At 44.1% G+C, this 19,530-nt stretch overlaps 2 protein-coding genes across 4 annotated transcripts in view; one reads left to right on the forward strand and one right to left on the reverse strand.

The window, feature by feature from the left end:
- Positions 1 to 19,530, reverse strand: part of LOC134465220 (IgGFc-binding protein-like) — a 66,170-nt gene extending 46,640 nt beyond the window's left edge. The window contains exons 1-14 of the mRNA XM_063218769.1: positions 19,473 to 19,530; positions 11,876 to 11,972; positions 11,749 to 11,769; positions 11,100 to 11,221; positions 8,599 to 8,877; positions 8,156 to 8,251; positions 7,866 to 8,019; positions 3,980 to 4,236; positions 3,567 to 3,713; positions 2,892 to 3,471; positions 2,222 to 2,805; positions 1,569 to 2,130; positions 732 to 1,330; positions 16 to 580 (exon numbers count right to left, since the gene is read on the reverse strand). Of these exons, the coding sequence (XP_063074839.1) occupies positions 16 to 580; positions 732 to 1,330; positions 1,569 to 2,130; positions 2,222 to 2,805; positions 2,892 to 3,471; positions 3,567 to 3,713; positions 3,980 to 4,236; positions 7,866 to 8,019; positions 8,156 to 8,251; positions 8,599 to 8,877; positions 11,100 to 11,221; positions 11,749 to 11,769; positions 11,876 to 11,924 (4,015 nt within the window). The 5' untranslated portion in view covers positions 11,925 to 11,972; positions 19,473 to 19,530. The remainder of the gene's footprint in view (positions 1 to 15; positions 581 to 731; positions 1,331 to 1,568; positions 2,131 to 2,221; positions 2,806 to 2,891; positions 3,472 to 3,566; positions 3,714 to 3,979; positions 4,237 to 7,865; positions 8,020 to 8,155; positions 8,252 to 8,598; positions 8,878 to 11,099; positions 11,222 to 11,748; positions 11,770 to 11,875; positions 11,973 to 19,472) is intronic.
- Positions 13,509 to 17,915, forward strand: LOC134442490 (uncharacterized). 3 transcript variants are annotated; one of them, XM_063192643.1, is made up of 11 exons: positions 13,509 to 13,873; positions 14,468 to 14,588; positions 14,742 to 14,964; positions 15,102 to 15,372; positions 15,517 to 15,691; positions 15,857 to 15,933; positions 16,093 to 16,273; positions 16,446 to 16,694; positions 16,798 to 16,969; positions 17,094 to 17,242; positions 17,350 to 17,915. In XM_063192643.1, the coding sequence occupies exons 1-11, from the start codon at positions 13,595 to 13,597 to the stop codon at positions 17,523 to 17,525; spliced, it is 2,073 nt and encodes a 690-aa protein (XP_063048713.1). In that variant the 5' UTR covers positions 13,509 to 13,594; the 3' UTR covers positions 17,526 to 17,915. The 3 variants fall into 3 exon arrangements, with proteins under 3 accessions (XP_063048713.1, XP_063048714.1, XP_063048719.1); XM_063192649.1 differs by lacking the exon at positions 13,509 to 13,873 and having other exon boundaries at positions 14,433 to 14,588; XM_063192644.1 differs by lacking the exons at positions 16,093 to 16,273; positions 16,446 to 16,694 and having other exon boundaries at positions 15,857 to 15,893; positions 16,832 to 16,969.

Here is a 19,530-nt window from a genome sequence, read left to right on the forward strand (position 1 = left end):
AACCTGAAAACTTACGGCAGGTGGAGTTCTGTCTCCAGGGGTAGATGATCACATTTGCTGCTTGACATGCACTGACATAGGCCTCCATTGTTCGACAGAGAACATCCGCTCTGTTTCCAGAAAGGCAAACGTCAAAAACACAGTCATTGAAGAATGTTTGGGGATCCACATGTGCATGGCAGAAACTCAGTGGTCCATTGCTAGCTTTGACCAGTTCACACATGGCACGGGCTCTTCGGTCATCATGGCATACTGGGCAGGAGTTTCCACATCCTCCAGTACAGGGGATGCCATCATCAACCTTCCAGTAGTTCCCAAAGTCAGAGGTGGAGAGGACTTGAGAGCCTGAAACCTGATTCTGGACAGTGAAGTCATCAGCCTGGAGGCCGTTGAAATTGCCACACAGGCCACAGGTGGCGCCACTGTAGTTTGATGGCACTGTGATGTCCAACACCCAGCGGCCATCATAACTGACAGTCAGGCCAAAGTCTGTTGTCACGAATGTGTGGAGACCATTGCCATAGACCGATACTTTGCCTTGACCAAGGAGGACTGGTAGGTTTCTTGTCTCCCCATTTACCTGAAGACAAACATGGTTTGACAGGACATTCCTTGTGATTAATTGTAAAATTACAGCAATTTCACTAAAATAACACATGTTAAAATAGGAACTAGTTCTACAATGAATGCATCTGTGAAGTTTAAGTTGAAAAATGTTTGGCAACACTTACTTGCACAGTTCCAGGATGGTATTTTGAGATGTAGATCTGATGTCCAGACACATTGACGTAAACTGCCACTGTTATGGAGACCTGCAGACCGTTCCATGCCTCATTGCGGGCCTCCACTTGGAAGTGTGGTAGACCCTGGCTTCCATTGCAGACAGATGCCAGGACGTAACGGCATGTGCCCTGGAAGTCGAAGGTTTGCCTGTCAAAGGAGGTGTAGTGAGGGTCTCCAGAGGCGCTGCAGGTGGCTTCAGGTTTAGGATGGCAACCAAACTGGCCGTCCACAATGCGACAGGACTCCTGTTCACTGCAGGAAGAGGCAGTGCAATGGGACTGACCAGTCAGGCCATTACAGCGGCAGATTTGCTGGCACTCTTCACCATACCAGTAGCGCTCTCCACTCTGTCTGTAGCGTCCGCCATGGTGGCAGCCACAGCCTGTGGGAGGCACACAGCGATCCCCACTCAAGAGGAAGCCATCATCACACTGGCAGCCCTCCTGGCACTGCTGATTGCACAGGAAGGGGAAAGACAAGCTGGGGCAGGAAGCTGGGCAGGACGTTCCACATATCTCGTAATGGCTGTTTAGAGGGCAGGTTACCTCTATAAAGAGAAATACGTATTAATACCATTACTAAACATCATATGTTATTACATAAATGCCTGACATAGCCAGGGGTAGTCATTCTCTTTAAAAGAAGGTGACGAAGACCAGACTGCATGGTCGAAACGTTGTGTTAATAAACCTGGAGCAGCAACAGTATGCGGGCCTTCCTTCTTTTCGTGTTTAATCGTGTTTAAGTCCGGCACCTCCAAAACGCTACTGTAGTCATTCTCTTACCACAGTTGGTGAGGTTCCTCCATTCCCCGACTGTGACTCCAGTCTGTTGGCAAAGCAGAGTGTATCCACGCAAAGCTTCACAGAGTGCTTCTTGAGCCCCTTGCGTCCTCTCCAGTTCCTGGACACAGTCCTCAATCTGCATTGAGGGGTCAAGACTTGCTTGACACTGGCCAAAAGGTCCATTGGCGGATGCCATGATGCCACAGAGCTCCCTGTAATGTGTGCTGTTCTGGTAGTGTCCTGGTTCCCACACTTGGGGTTCCACACAGTGTGCTGAAAGGGAGCCGTCTCTCCAGCTGTCCCCAAACTGCTGTGAGCTGTTCAGCTGAACACCAGTTGGAGAGAAGAAGTCGTCATCAGGGTAGCCATTCAGATTTCCACACAGTCCTCCAAGCGTGCCATTGTAGTTGCCAGGAGCAGTGATGCGGATGACATGTGGCCAGTCTGCTCTCACCAGCACACCATAGTCAGTTTCTATGACAACACCTTTGACACTGCTGTGGTAGATGCGAATATGACCAGAGCTGACACTGAAAGGAATGCCAACTGATTGCCCATCCACCTGATAAGAGAACAAAATGTTACAACTTTTAGCCATAATGTTATTTGGAGGCTAGTTTCACCTTTTGAAGTTTGCCATCTTACAAATTTACCTTTGTTGTGGCTCCATCGTCCATCTCCACAGAAACTTGTGTCCCTTCTGTTTCAAACTTCAGGTTTCTGACAAAGTCGCCCAGGCCTCTTGGAACTTTCTCAACTGTTACTTGAAAGTGTGCCAGTTGTGACTGTCCTCTGACTCTTGCCAGTGTCAGACTGCAGGCACCTGGGTAATGGAATGTCAGTCCATCAAATGTGCGGTATGAATCATAACTCTCCACCCAGCAGGTTTCGTAGCTAACGGGTCTGCAGCCCCTCACGCCCTCATGGACCGCGCACTCCTCCAGATCTCCACAGCCGTGTGCCTGGCAAGTCATTGACCCATGGCTGCATGTGCAACGCCTTTCACAGTCTTGGTCTAGCACCACAGTTTCCCCAGCCCTGTAGTACCGCCCTTCAAATGTGCAGCCACAGTCACTCTGCCGAACACACTCTCCAGCACTTAGGACGTAGCCTGAATCACAGATGCAGCTCTCCTGGTTGGGAAGTGGGCAGTTCTGGGTGGCATTGGGGTTGCTGCAAGTAGCATGGCATCCTGGTCCTTGAGACTCAAAATGACTGTTGGATGGACATGGGATTTCTGTGGAAGAGGAAAAGTTGTCAGACAACTTTAACAACATGTCTTGATGCCTGATTTACAAAGTGGCTCAGAGAGTCAGTACTCACCACAGAATCCCTCTCTTCTCCACTGACCCAACTGGATTCCCTCCTGTTGGCACTGGGCAGCATACACATTGAGGGCTTGGCAGAGGATGGGCTGGTAACCTCCTCCCACACAGAGATCATACACGCAGTTCTCCTCAAAGTTGTGTGGGGGTAGGCTTGAGTGACAGGCAGCAAAGGGGCCAACATTGTTGCTGAGGATTCCACAGTGAGCAGTATTCCCATACAGCTGCCTTTGACTCGAAGTGCAGGCAGCACACGCTAGTCCGGCACAGGGCACGTCCTGGCAGCCAGGGTCAGTGTCCCCTGCCGCCTTCCAGCTGTTGGCAAACTCCACATCTGAGCTGACAATCTGGCCAGTGCGCGTCCGAAAGTCATCATGAGAACGGTGGTTGAAGTTGCCACAGAGACCACATGTCCCATTCTGGTACTCATAGGGAACTGAGATTGTGACATAGTGGGAGGCATCATAGGTGACTAGCAGTCCAAAGTTTGTACTAACAGCTATAGACCATCCTGACTGGTAGACTCTTATGGCTCCATCTTTTAGACTGAATGGGGTTGTTACAAATGTCCCATTGACCTGTGGCAAAATTACGTCATCATAAGATTCAAATTACTTTTTATGATTCTGGTATACAGTAGTCTCAATATGGAAAGTAAGCTCTTCTCACTTACCATCGCATTATAACGATGTCCTTTGACAAGTTCAATCTCTTCACCGTATGCCCACACTCTCACAAGGCGGGTCCATGACACATGGGTGCTTCCCCGATGTTCATTCTTCCCTTCAATTCGATAATAAGGCAGTCCATTGCTACATGCCTGAGGGATATTTCATAGACAAATTCAGCCACCAGTCCAAGTGTCAAACATGTAGCCTTTGTTTGTATGTTTTGTTTGTTTTTTAGTCTAGTCTTGTCTTTGTGTACTATTGTAATTGTCTCTCCAAGTGTCTGTTGTACTCCCAAAACGCAAGACAAATTCCCTTCGGGGCCATAAAGGTGTAGGCTATTCTTTCATTCATTCATAAAATAATAATAATAATGATGATGATAATTATAATAGTAAAAATCATATCCAAGTCATACCTCAGACAGCACATAGGTGCAGGTGCCTTGGAAATGAAAGAGTTTCCTGTCAAAGGTGTAGTAGTGCGGGTCACCGGAGATGGTGCAGGTCTGTCTCTGAATATTCTGGCAGGAGTATTGGAAGGTTGCAGGTCTGCATGCTTGAGAGAAGGAGCAGGACTGCTGCTGGCACTGAAGGACTCCTCCACCTGCACACGTGCATCTTTGCTGACACGTAGCATCTGTCCAGAAGGAATCTCCCTGCTGTACAGGCATTCCTAAATGATATTAAGGTAATGATATTAAGATTTAATTTTGTTTACAACTGTCTCGTCACACATGAAATGAAAATGGAAGTGTAATAGTGTAACTAAGTGAGAACAAAGCCAGCCAATGGTATTGTCTATATAAATACAATTTTGCACCTCCTCTTTAAATTCTTAAGACAAGCCTCCTGTTGAGAGGGAGTTAGATGATTTAGTGGCATGTAGCACATGCCAATCCAAGTGTGGTCACATGATGCTGTTTTTGGTTATGGTAGGCTGCTATGGCCATGTTTGTAATGTCGAACTGTGTCTATACCAAAACCCATTCCTAACTCTAACCTGTCAAAATTGTTCGGCTGGCAGTAAAGGAAAGTCTTTTTTTACCAATAAATAAAATCTGTCATAGTGGAATTATGGAATAGTTGGTGATGGGATTTGTAATCATGAACCACAACTTATAAAATATGGAATAATTTCCTTTCCAGTTGATAAGAGGTGGAAAAACTATCCATTTTCTTCATTTTGGTTGATTGATTGATAGTCTGCTGAACATTACATGATTTTTGTATTGTGGTGTTGTGGAGAGTAGGCCTACTGTGGTGTTGGGCTACTGTGGTGTTGGGCGAGTAGGCCTACTGTGGTGTTGGGCGAGTAGGCCTACTGTGACACAATATGAGATTAAGTTACACTATTCATTATCCTTTACACATATTAGATTTGTCTTGAGAAGTAAACACAACTTTGAGATTTTTCTTTGCCCGTGAATTCTGGTGAACTGCGATATAGGTCTTGAATTTCTGTATCAATGGTCTTACAACCCCGACCATCTGCAACTCTGCCATAGCACCCCCACTGATGGACACAGCAGGCCCACCAACCCCCACTGTCGCTACCCCCCGCTCCAGTCCCTCACCTCTGCCACTGGAAACAACTTACCCACCACCACCATCCACCCCTCCCACCCGCCCAAACCTCATTCGGCCACAGCCATCACTGACTATCACCTCTGAACAAGTCAGAGGGGTACTGAAAAAGCTAAAATCCAAGGCAGCTGGCCCTGATGGCGTTTGTTCAAGACTGCTCAAGACATGTGCTGAGGCATTAGCTGAGCCATTACATCACCTGTACAATAGGAGTCTGCAGGAAGGAAAGGTCCCCACCATGTGGAAAACATCATGCCTGATACCCGTCCCAAAGAAAGCACACCCCAAGGAACTCAACGATTACAGACCGGTTGCCCTCACCTCACATCTAATGAAAACATTCGAACGGGTGCTGCTGCGCTACCACCTCAAGCCCCAGGTACGACACGCACTGGATCCTCTGCAGTTTGCCTACCAAGAGAATGTGGGAGTGGAGGATGCTATCCTGTATCTCCTCCACAGGATACATTCTCACTTGGACAAGGGTGGCTGTGCTGTGAGAATCATGTTTTTTGATTTCTCCAGCGCTTTCAACACTATTCAACCACTGCTGCTGAGAGATAAACTGGTGCAGATGGGAGTGGAGCCTGGCCTGGTGACCTGGATCACTGACTACCTCACGGAATGACCCCAGTTTGTAAGGATGGGTGACATCACATCTGAGACAGTGGTGAGCAGCACAGGAGCGCCACAAGGAACGGTGCTTTCCCCCGTACTGTTCACTCTGTATACGACAGACTTCAGCTACAACTCTGCGACATGCCACATGCAGAAGTTCTCAGACGACACTGCAATTGTGGGGTGTATCAGAGATGGTCAGGAGGAGGAGTACAGGGGACTGGTTGACGACTTTGTGGGATGGTGTCAAAACAATCAGCTGCACCTGAACACCACCAAAACCAAGGAAATGGTGGTTGATTTCAGGCGCTCCATCCCACCCTTGGTGCCTGTCTCTATTGGGGGAGAGAAAGTGGAGACTGTCAGCACTTACAAGTACCTAGGAGTGCACCTCGACAATAAACTGGACTGGTCCACAAACTCAGATGCACTCTACAGGAAAGGCTAAAGCAGGCTCTATTTCCTCAGAAGGCTGAGGTCCTTCAATGTCTGCAGCCGACTTCTGCTTATGTTCTACCAGTCTGTCATGGCCAGCGTGCTCTTCTTTGCTGCGACATGCTGGGGAGGAAGCATCAGGAAGAGAGATGCTGGACGCCTTGACAGACTGGTGATGAAGGCGGGATCAGTGGTGGGCATGGAACTGGAGACACTCACCTCAATAACCGAGAGCAGAACACTGAGCAGACTAGACTCTATTATGGACAATCAGCATCACCCCCTTAACGCCACCTTCACTAACCAACTGAGTCTGTTCAGCCACAGACTCCGTGCTTTCACCTGCAGGACTGACAGACTAAGGAAGTCCTTTGTCCCATGGGCAATTCAGCTGTTTAACAACACACAGAAGGACACTAAGAAGAACATCATCATAGGGGACTGGACTGCCTGAGATGCCAGAGCTGGCCCAGCCCGGGAAACCTCTTGGTGTGTGTGTGTGTGTGTGTGTGTTTGTGTGTGTGTGTGTGTGTGTGGGTGTGTGTGTGTGTGGGTGTGTGTGTGTGTGTGTGTGCTGTCCAATAACTGCACTAAGGAACTTTTGACCCTTGACCACTGGACATACTTGTTTTTCCTGCTTACCACAAGCAAAGACTGTGATCTGTCGGAGCTGGCCCAGTTACTGGGGAACCTCTTTGTGTGTGTGTGTGTTGTGTGTGTGTGTGTGTGTGTGTGTGTGTGTGTGTGTGTGTGTGTGTGTGTGTGTGTGTGTGTGTGTGTGTGTGTGTGTGTGTGTGCTTGCCTAATACACTTACCTGTACTTTACTGTGACATTGTAAGAATTTTTAACCCCTATCATACTCTGTACACTGCCTACTTCTACATACTATACTATATCATAGATGTATCCATCAACACTTGTTGTCTACCTTAACTGACAGAGTATGTTTTTCTGCATTAGTCTATCCCAACTCACAGAATGTCTTTTTGCACAATTATCTTTTCTACATTTATTATCTCTATTATTTTATTTTATTTTCCCCACCATGATGACTATTCCTGTGTTCATTTTTGTCTTGAAATGTCCATGTGGGCTTTTGTGTATTTGTGTATTTATGTAAGCTACTGGATACCTGAATTTCCCCCTGGGGATCAATAAAGTTACTCTACTCTACTCTACTCTACAAAGCCTTGGATTTTACTTGAAGAAACTTGTAGGAACCCTGCCTAGACCAAAAAAACACTCCTAACCCTAACCCGTCAGCCACCACACTCCTACTGCATTCGCTGTTATGTGGTCTGTTTGTAAACATACTCTCAAAAACTGGCTGAAGTCATGGAATACAATGTATTACGGGTTTTCATGACAGCACTGGCATGATTTAATTTCTCAGTTGCTTTGTTGTTCACAGCGGCATGCATTTGACGGTAGAGGCATGGGTTTGAAATTAAATTAAAATTGAGCTGTTTAGAGTAGAGATGTCTTTTTGGTCCAGACTTGTTATTCACTAAATTTGCAACACTAGTGATGTGGCCCAGCATGGCACAGCATTGGGCGTCTGAGCATTCAGTTTTTGCGATTTTTGCGGTTTTGGGTACATTCCTAGTGGTGTTTTTTATTCACAGATGTGAATTAGACATTTAACACTTTTAAAAAAATCTTACCATTGAATTGACAGTCCCTTGAACCATGATCTGTTCTGAATGCCCAGCGACCTGGTACATTAACGTTGCTTGTGTGCGTGAAATTTGTGAAGTTTCTCGTAAACGATCCAGGAATTGAAAAATGATGAGTGGAGTTGGCGGTGTCGTAGCCAGCCTGGGAAAGTGGAATTATACTGAGTACATTTGGTTTTACTGTACTTCACATTAGAACTCAAAATAATATTAACATACCTGTACATTACACTGTGTTAGCGTACTTCACATTAGAACTCAAAATAATGTTAACATACCTGTACATTCCGGTGTGTTGCTGCGATGGCCCCGTAGTTCATCAGCACAAACGTGTATCGACCTCCTGAGATGAGAACCACTTGGAATGAAGTCTCCTAGGTTGGGATTATGGAATGTCAGCTTTGTGTGCAGACTACTGTATGACGTTTCTTTCTTTCGTTTTTTGGTATTTTCTGACTTTATTTTACGACAGGACAATGAGAGAGTGACAGGAAACGAATGAGAGCGAGAAATTGACAGGGATCGGCAAAGGACCTGCGATGGAATCAAACCCGGGTCGCCGCCGCAGCACCCAAGTGCCTGTATGTGATTTCTTTTAAAATCGCATTCTCAGGTTGTACACATCCATAGTAGCAAATATAGACCATGACCATCAGCTCACACTTCATCATGCGTATGTACACAAAATTCATTATTAGCATTGTTTATCACGATGACTTACTGTCGCTGTCCTGGAAAAGTATGCCACCCTGTCCCATGTAGCAACGAAGACCCAGCTAGCGGAGAAGCTAACGGCAGGGAAGTATTGGTTGATGTCTGTGGTGGCTTGCTGCAGGACACTGCCACTGGTGTACTGGCGGTAGGATATGGTGCCTCTCTCTCTGTTGTCCAGGTCTGTCCAGAAGGGCGTGATCAGGTCACGATGACCATACGCTGGGAAGTGGGACGGGACGTATCTGGACCATGCGTTGTCAAATGTGAGGTGGCCATTGTTATTCACCTGTAGTTGGGTACAGCATTATTTGCAATAAACAAACAAAAATATCATTTATATACAGTACTGTGAATCTAGACAAGGAGTCTTAAAAACACCAGAAGCGGCCCGCCAGAGGGTTTAATCCGGCCCCAGACTTGAAGAGAGGGAAAAAAAACTGAAAAAAGAAGTACATCTCCTGCCCTTTACAAAGTGGCAAGTGTCTAAAAAATATCAAGTTTTCAAATCTTGAGAATGAGTTTGCCTTTTTTGCTCGCCATTTACAGTCAATGATCTAGGTCACAAGTTCACAACTCCATCACGAAGCAGAAATTTTGGTCCGGCCCCCTTGAGATTAAATGACATGACTGCATGTCGCCCCTGACCTTTCTGCAGTGTAGTGTACATACTGTCGGGGACGTCACTAGGTTTGAGAGACAGGGGTGGCTTAGCCCCTAGAGGAGGTATTTTGCGTGCACGTGTGCGTACCGAACATTTTTCAGATCACCTTCTGAGACTTTGTCAATCAATACATTATTTTAAGAGCATCACACTTTGGGGACACACTTCCAACTATTTTGTATTCTATTGAAAATATCTTTCATTATTTAATTGCTTACTTAAGGTACAATGTGCTAAAATACAAAGAAAAAGCGATGGTAGGTGCCATACATTCCTGCGCAAATTGAAGAGGGGCAAGTGCTTCACAATTCATCATCATGGAAACATTCTACAGAAGCCTGTTCTTTAACCACTAGACTCCCCAACATCTTCATAAACCATCAGGATGGTGAACTCCCCCGCCCCTCTTTCACCTTTCCCATCTCCCGCTCCACCCACAATCTGTCAGGAAACTAGAAATCTGCACCGCTATGCTACCATTAAGACAGGAATCTGCCCAAGAAGGAAAACTTGGTCTCACCCCCACCCATGTCTTCCACATTACTTGCACTGTACCTTTTTGCACCATTCACTTTACATTACTTTGCAATACGCCCTGTGCTGCTTTGCAATGTGTGCCCTGTACTTTGGCATGTCTTTGTCTACACCTGGCACAGTGAAAAACATTTTTATAATTCTTTTGTCTGTCTGCCTCACCCATCATGTGGTTCAAAAACAAAAACATGGTTAAACCCTTGCCTGATTATCATCGACTTTCTAATCTCATACCGAGATGTTGGTCTGACCAAAAAGATGACAAACTTGCTACTGGTCGAGGCCAGATTAAACCAAACATTTTCTTAGTCCCAATAGAACGTCTCTGCTTAACCCACATCACTACCTTGAACATGCCTCTACCCAGGGCCGTTGGAGCTGCTCAAAGTTTATTGCTTCCTGACAAAGTGGGTGGAGTTCCAGATTTCTCTGGAGCTCAGAAACACACACACACACCACGATCACTATCGCACGCCCCAAAACATCATAGGCCTATTTCAATGTGTCTGACAATCTTTTTTGTCACTTATCATTTTTTTTTCATCTCAGCAAAGCCTAATGACTGACCGCCTCTAATTTCTTTCAAATAACTTGAAGTTGACACGCAAGGTAGCCTAGTCTAAATTCTTTTTTGAAAAGCTGTACATTTTTGCTGCTGCTACATTTTCGCTGCTCGCTTTACCTTTACTATTTACCACGAGATCTTTTAAACTGCGTTGACTCCCCCAACTCCAGCATGCTCTCTTGCTTTCTAACAAATGCACAAGGACACGAAACAGGCACAGACAGACGCAAGTTGTGACCACAAGTTGTATACAGTAGTTCTATTCACATCACTGTCACAACTCTCGTATGATGCCATGTTGCCCTTTGATGACCTTATGAACCAACTACAGTACCATAGGTGCTACAGAACCATAGATGCTACAGAACCATAGATGCTACAATACCATAGATGCTACAGAGCCATCAGAGAGAGTAGATAAGAGAGAGGTTCCGCTGGCCCATTGTTTCCGGGTTCTACTGTCGCAAGGGGGAGGCGGGGGGATCCCCCTTTAGGCAGACCTAAGGACTGTTCTATTCATTCGAGGTGCATTATGACAGGCCCCTTTAGGTAGACCAGAACCTGGTCATGTTAGGTGCCCATAGAAACCTATTATGTTGGCATATCTCTATATAGGCCTACTTAAAGAATCTCTGGTACCATAGATGCTACAGAACCATAGATGCTACAGAGCCATAGATGCTACAGAACCATAGCTACAGAACCATAGGTGCATCATTGCGGTGTGTAAAAAGATTTGTATACTCACAAATATTTTACTGTGTGTGTTGCCGAAGAATTTGAAATTTCGAAGCAAATTGATGAGCGAGGAGCTCCCGTCATCAACGCGGCTGTTTACAATGTCACCAGCTCCATAGGGGTAGAACACGCCTGTTAACAAGAAAGTTTACAGTTGACAATGAATACAAGCACGCCAGCTTATTTTCACATACGCACAAATATACAGTATACAATATAAAACTTATAATACCATGTGTGTTACCGTATTATACCGTATATAATATGTACAAGGTATGTATGGTATTTGTGCTGCTTCTAATAGTTAATCAGTAGTGCCATGTAGAGTAGTGCAAAGCAGAGTAGAGTAGGGAGGTAATTTTATTAATCCAGAAGGACATTAAGGTGTCTGTCGTCTTACATACAGTAAATGCACAGATACAAAACATACACAAAGACCTAATACACATTATTGCACACTAAGAATATAGTACTCACTTGAGTACAGCAATCAACCTTATAGCAGTAAAAACACACACACGCACACACACACACACACACACACACACACACACACACACACACACACACACACACACACATACACACACACAATGTTTAAGTCCTGTACAGTAAGTCTGTATTTGTGCTACTTGAAATAGTTCATCAGTAAGACATACCTTGAGCCTCTGCCAGGTCACCTGTTGGAAATTATATGTGTATTAGTGTCTTAATTATCAATGGAATGTAGTCAGACTGCACCACTTAAACATAACAGTAAGTCATTAGATGCCAAGCTGTCGTTACCCATTAGGATGATGGCAGCCATCACACACAGGGTGGTATGAGGCGTCATGCTGCAGACGACCGCACCTTTTCCTCTGAAATCTGGGCAGGATCACACCTGTGACACGCAAAGTAGTTCAATACAATGCCTTTAGCACACACATTGTAATACAAACATACCATCAGTCATGACAGTCTTAAGAGGCCGCCATACCAGTGCTTCCACATATTTATTTTATTTATTTATTTATTTATTTACAGGGAGTGCCTCTTGAGATGTGTCATCTCATTTTCAATAGGGTCCCCTTAATAGTCAGGGTCAGTTTTCAAAAAAGTTGTCACCTGAAGGCAAATCTTGTTAATTTTCGTCTCTGAAATCTGGGCAGGATCACACCTGTGACATGCAAAATGCCTTTAGCACACACATTGTAATACAAACATACCATCAGTCATGACAGTCGCAGTCTCTTACTGCAGCAGGGGTCGCCGGCGACCCTATTCACTTGCTGAAAATGCTTAACTACATCATAACAACATCGCTATGACATTACTGAGAGCCATAGTGCTGCGCTAAGGGGGTGAGGCAGCCATACCAGTGCTTCCACATATATGATTGGTATCTGGTAGAGCTGCATCTGGGGCTTGTGAGAATCCTCCTTATAATACAGTTTTGAGACTTATCTAGGCGAAAACGAGAGAGCCTGTAAAGTACTTAGTCCTGAGTCACAAAATATTTTACTACTCCTATAGGCTTCTTCAGCAATATCCTCAAGCAGTCGTTATATGCTGTTTACACAAGGTCTCTTTTGTAGCTATCCAAGATATTTTGTACTGCTTGATAGTGATACACATATTGATTGCCCCGCCAGGTAAAACGGAAATAGGACTTTATAATCCTCCTTGGCTCTACATACCAACACAACACCCTTTTTGCATTGTACTCAGACTGAATAGAGAACCTTTTCCACACACATTCTAATGTGTTAGTTAGACTGGCCTCATGAATGGATAGCCTATTTCAGAATTTTATTTAGATACGTCTGATTACAGGTTAAGCGGGTTTTTTGTTACATTCATATACAGTAATCACAGGTGAGTACAGTACTTTTAAGTTCACATCACAGATTAAAACAGTTTGTTGCATTCACATTAGGGGAAAAAATCATAATTACGATTATTTTGGACAAAATTGTAATCACGATTATTAATCACGATTATTATGTAAAGGCAATAGCATGAAACTTAGGTGGACAAATTTCTGGCCAGAAACACCAGTCTGTCAGTATGTTCTGGCTTCAAGGACGCTCTCAAAGGTTGGTCACTATTGCCACGATTAAATCACGATTGAAATCACGACTTCGATTTCACGATTATATCACGATTTTCTATTAATTTCAATTAATTGCGCGGCCCTAGTTCACATGATCACATTCACATTGTTAAAGAGGCCATGCCACATTTTTTAAACCTTCTTACATGATTATGTGTTATAAAAGTTCATAATATGTTTTCCTGGTCCTGTGAATGTGAAAAAATATTTTTACTTCGTTTGATTGTTACAGTTTATGAAAATTAAAAAAATGGTAAGCCTGGCCAATTCAAAAAACAGGGCAGGCTTACGTCACCCTGACTACCACGGCCGCTTAACCACGCCCACTCACAGAGGAGTCAGATCATAGATGTGTATCTATGAGTCAGATTCTATAATTCCATAATTAATCGTTATTTTTTCGAGCAACTATGGCTGAACGTCTACGAACTTGCGAACTTTGTTCAAACAAAATTGGACAATTGCATATGTTACCAAAAGACCCACAAGTGAAAACGGAATGGCTTAAATTTATTTTTGGAGCTGTGCCAGAGAAGCATAGTTCAAAGTTAAGTGTGTGTACACTGCACTTCGACGAGAATGACTATACCAACTTTGGCCAGTTCCATAGTGGATTTGCGGCGAAGTTACATTTGAAACCAGACGCAGTGCCATCATCCCGACTGTCTGGTTGTAGGCCTACTGTACCCGTAAGTAACCTAAACCAATTATTTGATGAATGTGTCGTGTGTGCGTGTGTAGCCTACTGTGTATCTATCCTGGGTAATCTGGCTGGCAGACGTAGCTAGAGCTCTACCGTTAAAGCTGGCGTATTTCAAAAGTCCCGAAAGATTCTGACAGTCTCCATGTTTAATAGGCAACTAGTCTGTTTCCCATGCCACCGTATGCAAACGTGGCTACATTGCCTCCACCACAGTCCAAAGTAGCCAGGCTGCAATCGCTACATTTGTGCCCTTTGTCGCTACAATGTCTTCACACTCGTAAGCTAGTGATACAAAGTAGCAACATAGCGTAACAACAGGCGACCAACAACAACCAACTGTCATTTGCTATCTTTAACATTTTAACTATAAACGTAACTTAGTTTGCGTGCCTAACACTGCACATCTTGGGCTACTGTCACGTAACGCCAGTCTGCCATGTTTAACTTTTTATTAGGCTAGGCGGCGTTTTGGCACTGACAAACTCGCTGACTAATTCATTATGGTTTTAAGTCCTCAACACGCAGTTGAAAAGTCAAAGCAACTATTCTGTGTTCATTTCCCTTTTTGTTTGTCACTCAGACCTGCTTAGGAACACCCACGTTCAAGGATGCGGCTTGTCAGACAGACCCACCCAGTCTGTCCACCAAGGGTACTCAGTTGTCAGCAAAGACTTTACGAGGTTATCGTGTGAAAAGCAGAGGTTTGTGATTTCGTAAATTTTGCAACAGTGTCTTCTATTCTGTTTTAGTTGCATCTGATAGACATCTATAGTTGTGTGGGCCACTGTGTTATTTTGTCGTTATTCCTGTGTTTTCACATAATGGTAATTGTGGTAAAAATTCATTGCAAATAGAAATTCAAACACCATGCGCAGCTGCCACTGAAACGACTTGGGAAGCCCTGACCTCCACACCCATCAAGTCACGGCCAGCCAAAAGACCACGCTTGGCTGTGGAGGAGGATGACGATGAACTGCTAGATGAAGGGGAAGACTCCTCATTAGTCGCTGAACCACATGACTCCACATATGTGCCCGACCAAGACACAATGTCAGACTTGGAGTCATCGCATATTTCGTAAGTGAATTTGAAATCCTTTACCATACAAAACAAAATGCCACCTAGACAACACACCCCTACTTCCTTCATGGCAAAGAATAAGCTTTTGTGTTGTGAACACTCTAAATCCCCACTTGTCTAATTTTCTTACTTAGTGACACCAGCCACAGTCACACAGATGTTAAGTACATTGTGAGCGAGAAGTGCCTTTTGGAGATCTTCGAAAAGTGCCCCCTTTGCAAAACAAAAAGCGATGTCACACCGCACAGACGAGGCACCTTCTTGACTGTACAGCAAAAATGTGGCCGGTGTGGGTACTACCGGGAATGGAGCAGTCAGCCAGTGACAGGGACCTGTCCAACAACAAATTTACAACTCTCTGCAGCCATTTACTTCACCGGCACATCATTTTTCCAGCTGAACAAGGTATGGGATCACACTTAGCACCATCACATTTCTATGCATTGTGTATAGCACAAATGTCCTACTGTTGTTCATAACTGTAATATTGTCATCCAAAGAGCAGAATTGTCATAGAACTGTGGTAATGAATGACTATTTCACTTGTAGGTATTCAAAGCGTTGAACCTCAGGTCCATTGGGTATACAACTTTCAGAAGACATGCACGGACATACCTGGAGCCAGCTATTATTCACAAGTGGCATCAATTTCAGGAGGAACAGTGGAAGGATCTCAGCCAACACAAAGTCAAACTTGGTGGCGATATGAGGGCAGACAGTCCAGGTAAGCCTACTTATTGATTCACAATGTAGGCCTACATAGCTTTAATGGTCCCTCAAAAGTACTACACTCGTACTACCACAGTACTACACTGCCAGCAAAATTATAACAGAGGTTATGTCTGAACGCTCAAAATCAGTGTGCCCATGACATTAATTGTGTTTGCAGGTCACAGTGCGAAGTATGGCAGCTACTCGCTGATGAACCTGGAGAACAACAACATTATTGATGTGCAGCTTGTTCAGGTGAGTAGATGGTAGTATTTAGCACAGCTATGTTCCAACCAGCAAGTGTGTTTTGCATATCCAGTCTACTCAAACAGACTGAAAAGTAGAAACATTATTTTGTAGTATAGACATTCTTGGATTCATACACTCATCATGCTTTGATTTTTATTCCACAAGAGCAATGAGGTTGGAGGTAGCTGCAATATGGAGAAGGAGGGTCTGAGAAGAAGCCTGGAGTTGCTTGACTCAAAGGGTGTGGCAGTGGACTACATTGTAACTGACCGGCACCCTCAAATACAGAAATACCTGCGTGATCGTGATGTCCAGCATTTCTATGACGTCTGGCACTTTGAAAAAGGTAATGTTTGTCTTTTAACTTGATTTGAGCAATAACTGTAACACTGAAAGGATGGGATGCCCAACAAAATAACTATTCAAGATATTTACACAAACCATTTTGCAAGGACATCCAGGTGTACACCAAAAATAAATCTCTCAAAACTTTTCTTTGTCATTTTCTTTTTCACCAGGTCTATCTAAGAAACTTGACAAGCTGTCCAAAGACAAAGAATGCGAACTTCTAAAAAAGTGGCGGCGGAGCATCGGGAACCATGCTTACTGGGCAGCAACATCCTCTTCCACAGGCCCTGAAAAACTGGCCAAATGGACCTCCATTTTAAACCACATACAAAATAGGCACACCCATGATGACCCCACCTTTCCCAAATGTCTGCACCCTGCGCTGCCTCAAAAAAGATCAAAAAAATGGTTTAAGCCAGGTATGTAGTCCTAGAGCTCCTCACTGCACCCCACCACATTTTTACTGTCAATTTGGTTTGTTTTCCGTTTATGTCGTACAAGTAACAAAAAATCTGTTGGTAGGCTCCAAAGCTCTCTGCAAGGTGGAGAAGCTACTTCTTAGCAAAAGGGTCCTGACAGATGTGCAGAAGCTCAGCTCCGACTACCAAACGTCTACATTGGAGGCATTCCATAGTGTGCTATTAAGATTCACACCGAAGAATGTGGTCTTCCCATTTATTGGGATGTTGTGCAGGTATGTTCACTTCTAATGAATAAATACATCTATGTGTAGTACATAACCTACCCAACCTAAGCTGTTATCTTTCTGACCTTGAGTACAGTACAGTTACTAACAAACACTCTTCCCCTCCCTATAGACTGTACCTGGCAGCACTGCACTTTAATGAGAATGCTCGTCGCTGCCAAGCTAAAACATCATCTGGCCGCCTGAAATTTAAAATGAGTTTCCCCAAGGCAAAAAAAGGAGCAGCATCTGTGAAGCCAGTAAAAACGGCACCTACATACAGTAAGAACTACATTTTGGGATTTAAAAAAAAATGTACCTATTAAATACTGTTAAATATAGCAATTGGTCAATGCTCACTTCATTTTCATATACATTTTATTTTTAAGATTACATCTTCGAATTGATGGAGTTGCTTTTCAAGGAGGTCGTCCTCAACCCCCAGCCATTCCAAGATGAAATGCGAGCAATCAATGTCCCCAGCTTCCTCTCAGCGCAGTATGTACACCCCACCATGGACGACGCTGTGGCAGCATACAAGTCGCGTTTCAGAGTGGAGGCCTGAACCCAACATATTGCCCCGTCCCATCAGGGAACTCTCGCCGGACACGCTGGACGACACAGGAGGGGATCACTACTCGAACTGTCCGGCCCAGATACCCCCAGCACCAGCTAACAAAAAACCGATACGCCAGGAATCTACAACGGCTGTAAAAGACAAGAAGAGGAAGAAGAGGGAAAAGGATGCTGTTAATGTATAGGAATTTCTTACTGTATATATATATATATTAGTACACTGTTAGCATTACTGTGTGTGTGTGTGTGTGTCTGTGTGTGCGCGCGTGGGTGGTTGCCTTTTAAGTCATAATACAGCAAAATACAACAAATTCTGTCTGATTGATCCTTATTTCTTTATAAAGTATTATTGGTAGATGTAAGTGAATGTGCTTAATATTCTTGTACATACTTCCCATAACCTCTAATTGGTATGTCCCCGAAATCCCGTTGGTACAAGTTGAGGGCATTTTGTAAAGCATAAATGCTCAAACACACTGGATGAAGGCCAGGGTGGTCTGTCATGCAGTGGACTGGTGACTCCAGCTGTTGCATTCTATTTAGTACCTGTGATGGGTATATTGCATTCAGACATGCAGCCGTGTTCTAATGGTAATGCAGAAAAGTCAGCTACATGTAATATAATTTTGGTCAAAAGTAGTATTTGAAGTGTGAGGGCAATGTTATACAATGCATCTTACCACGGTCACCTCTCTGCAACAAATGTTTTCTGCCTCCGTCTCCATAGTGCAGCAATGCCCACATGTACACCTGAGGTAAAAGGTAGGCAATGACGTGGAAATTGTAAGTGTTATTGTAATTACCAGAAGCCGCTGGGGCTAAAAGTGTTGTGTCTACACATTGCCACGCCGCTAGGTGGCACCGGTACATCTTATGATTTATCAATGTATTATAGAGGAAGTTCTTGGTGCAGCAGCAATGCTAAGATGTAAAACCTACGATACAGACATGACGTGACCCTGGTTATAAAGTTTATAAAATGTACTACGGCTTCCTGCTTTATTTCTATCTTACAACATAACACAAAGTAAAATTTCAAAGGAGTAAACGATTGAAAGACATTCACCACTACTGTGGTGGTAAAGCGTGAGCTATCTAGTCTAGAGCTCTACTAGGGGGTCTTGCAGCTGCTGCCAGGTTAGCCTGGTGACAAGATGCGCCGCTGGTAATAACCATAGTTATCCGTACCTTAATGAAAATGTTATGTCTTCATAAAGTGTCACGCTAAAGGATCATAAAGTTTCATTGTCGGAAATACATATATTGACTATATGCCTGGTGTTGGCGTGTAGTGAAACTACGACGAGAAAGGGATAAATTAACTTACCATTCTGATACATCCATTTTTCTCCGACCCCCGGCTTCCTCTTCAGAGATCTCCTCCTCCGACTCGGTCTCGGTCTCCGGTTCAAATGCATAAGGTTGGATTCCTGCCATTCTTTTTTATTACAAAATAGCGTCGCCTGTTTTATTGTTTCAGTTGGCGTAACAACTAGCGTTAACTTCCTAGCTCTGCGAAGCTGCGCGAGTCGTGAATGAGTGTGTTCTCTAGCAACAGCTGAGCCAATCAGCGCACAGCTCCAAAACATAATGTGAATGAGGAAAATTCAGTCGCCTCTCCGATGATGGCTTTTTTAGGCACAATCAAGGGCTTTGAAACATACCACAAAATAACTTTCTAGCTACAATAATTTGCATTCCGGGTCAGATGACATAAAGGATTGTGAAAAAATGGCCGAAATGGGTTTATAATTAGATTGGCATGGCCACTTTAAGCAAAGGTAACTTAACTAAACTACCTCAACTGAGACAAAGTCATTTTGCAATGGATCGTACTGATCACTCTCTTTAAGATCTTTAAAATCTTTTAAAGTATCGTGTCGTTCAGTAATAAATAATCAACATGCCATAATATGCAGTGAGGAATGTGCATTACCTGTTGCTAGTGCATCACCTATATGAGCGTCGGGTCTCCTCCTCCCTGTCAGGTGTGG

Source organism: Engraulis encrasicolus, chromosome 2 (assembly GCF_034702125.1).
Source record: "Engraulis encrasicolus isolate BLACKSEA-1 chromosome 2, IST_EnEncr_1.0, whole genome shotgun sequence".
Taxonomy (NCBI): Eukaryota; Metazoa; Chordata; class Actinopteri; order Clupeiformes; family Engraulidae; genus Engraulis; species Engraulis encrasicolus.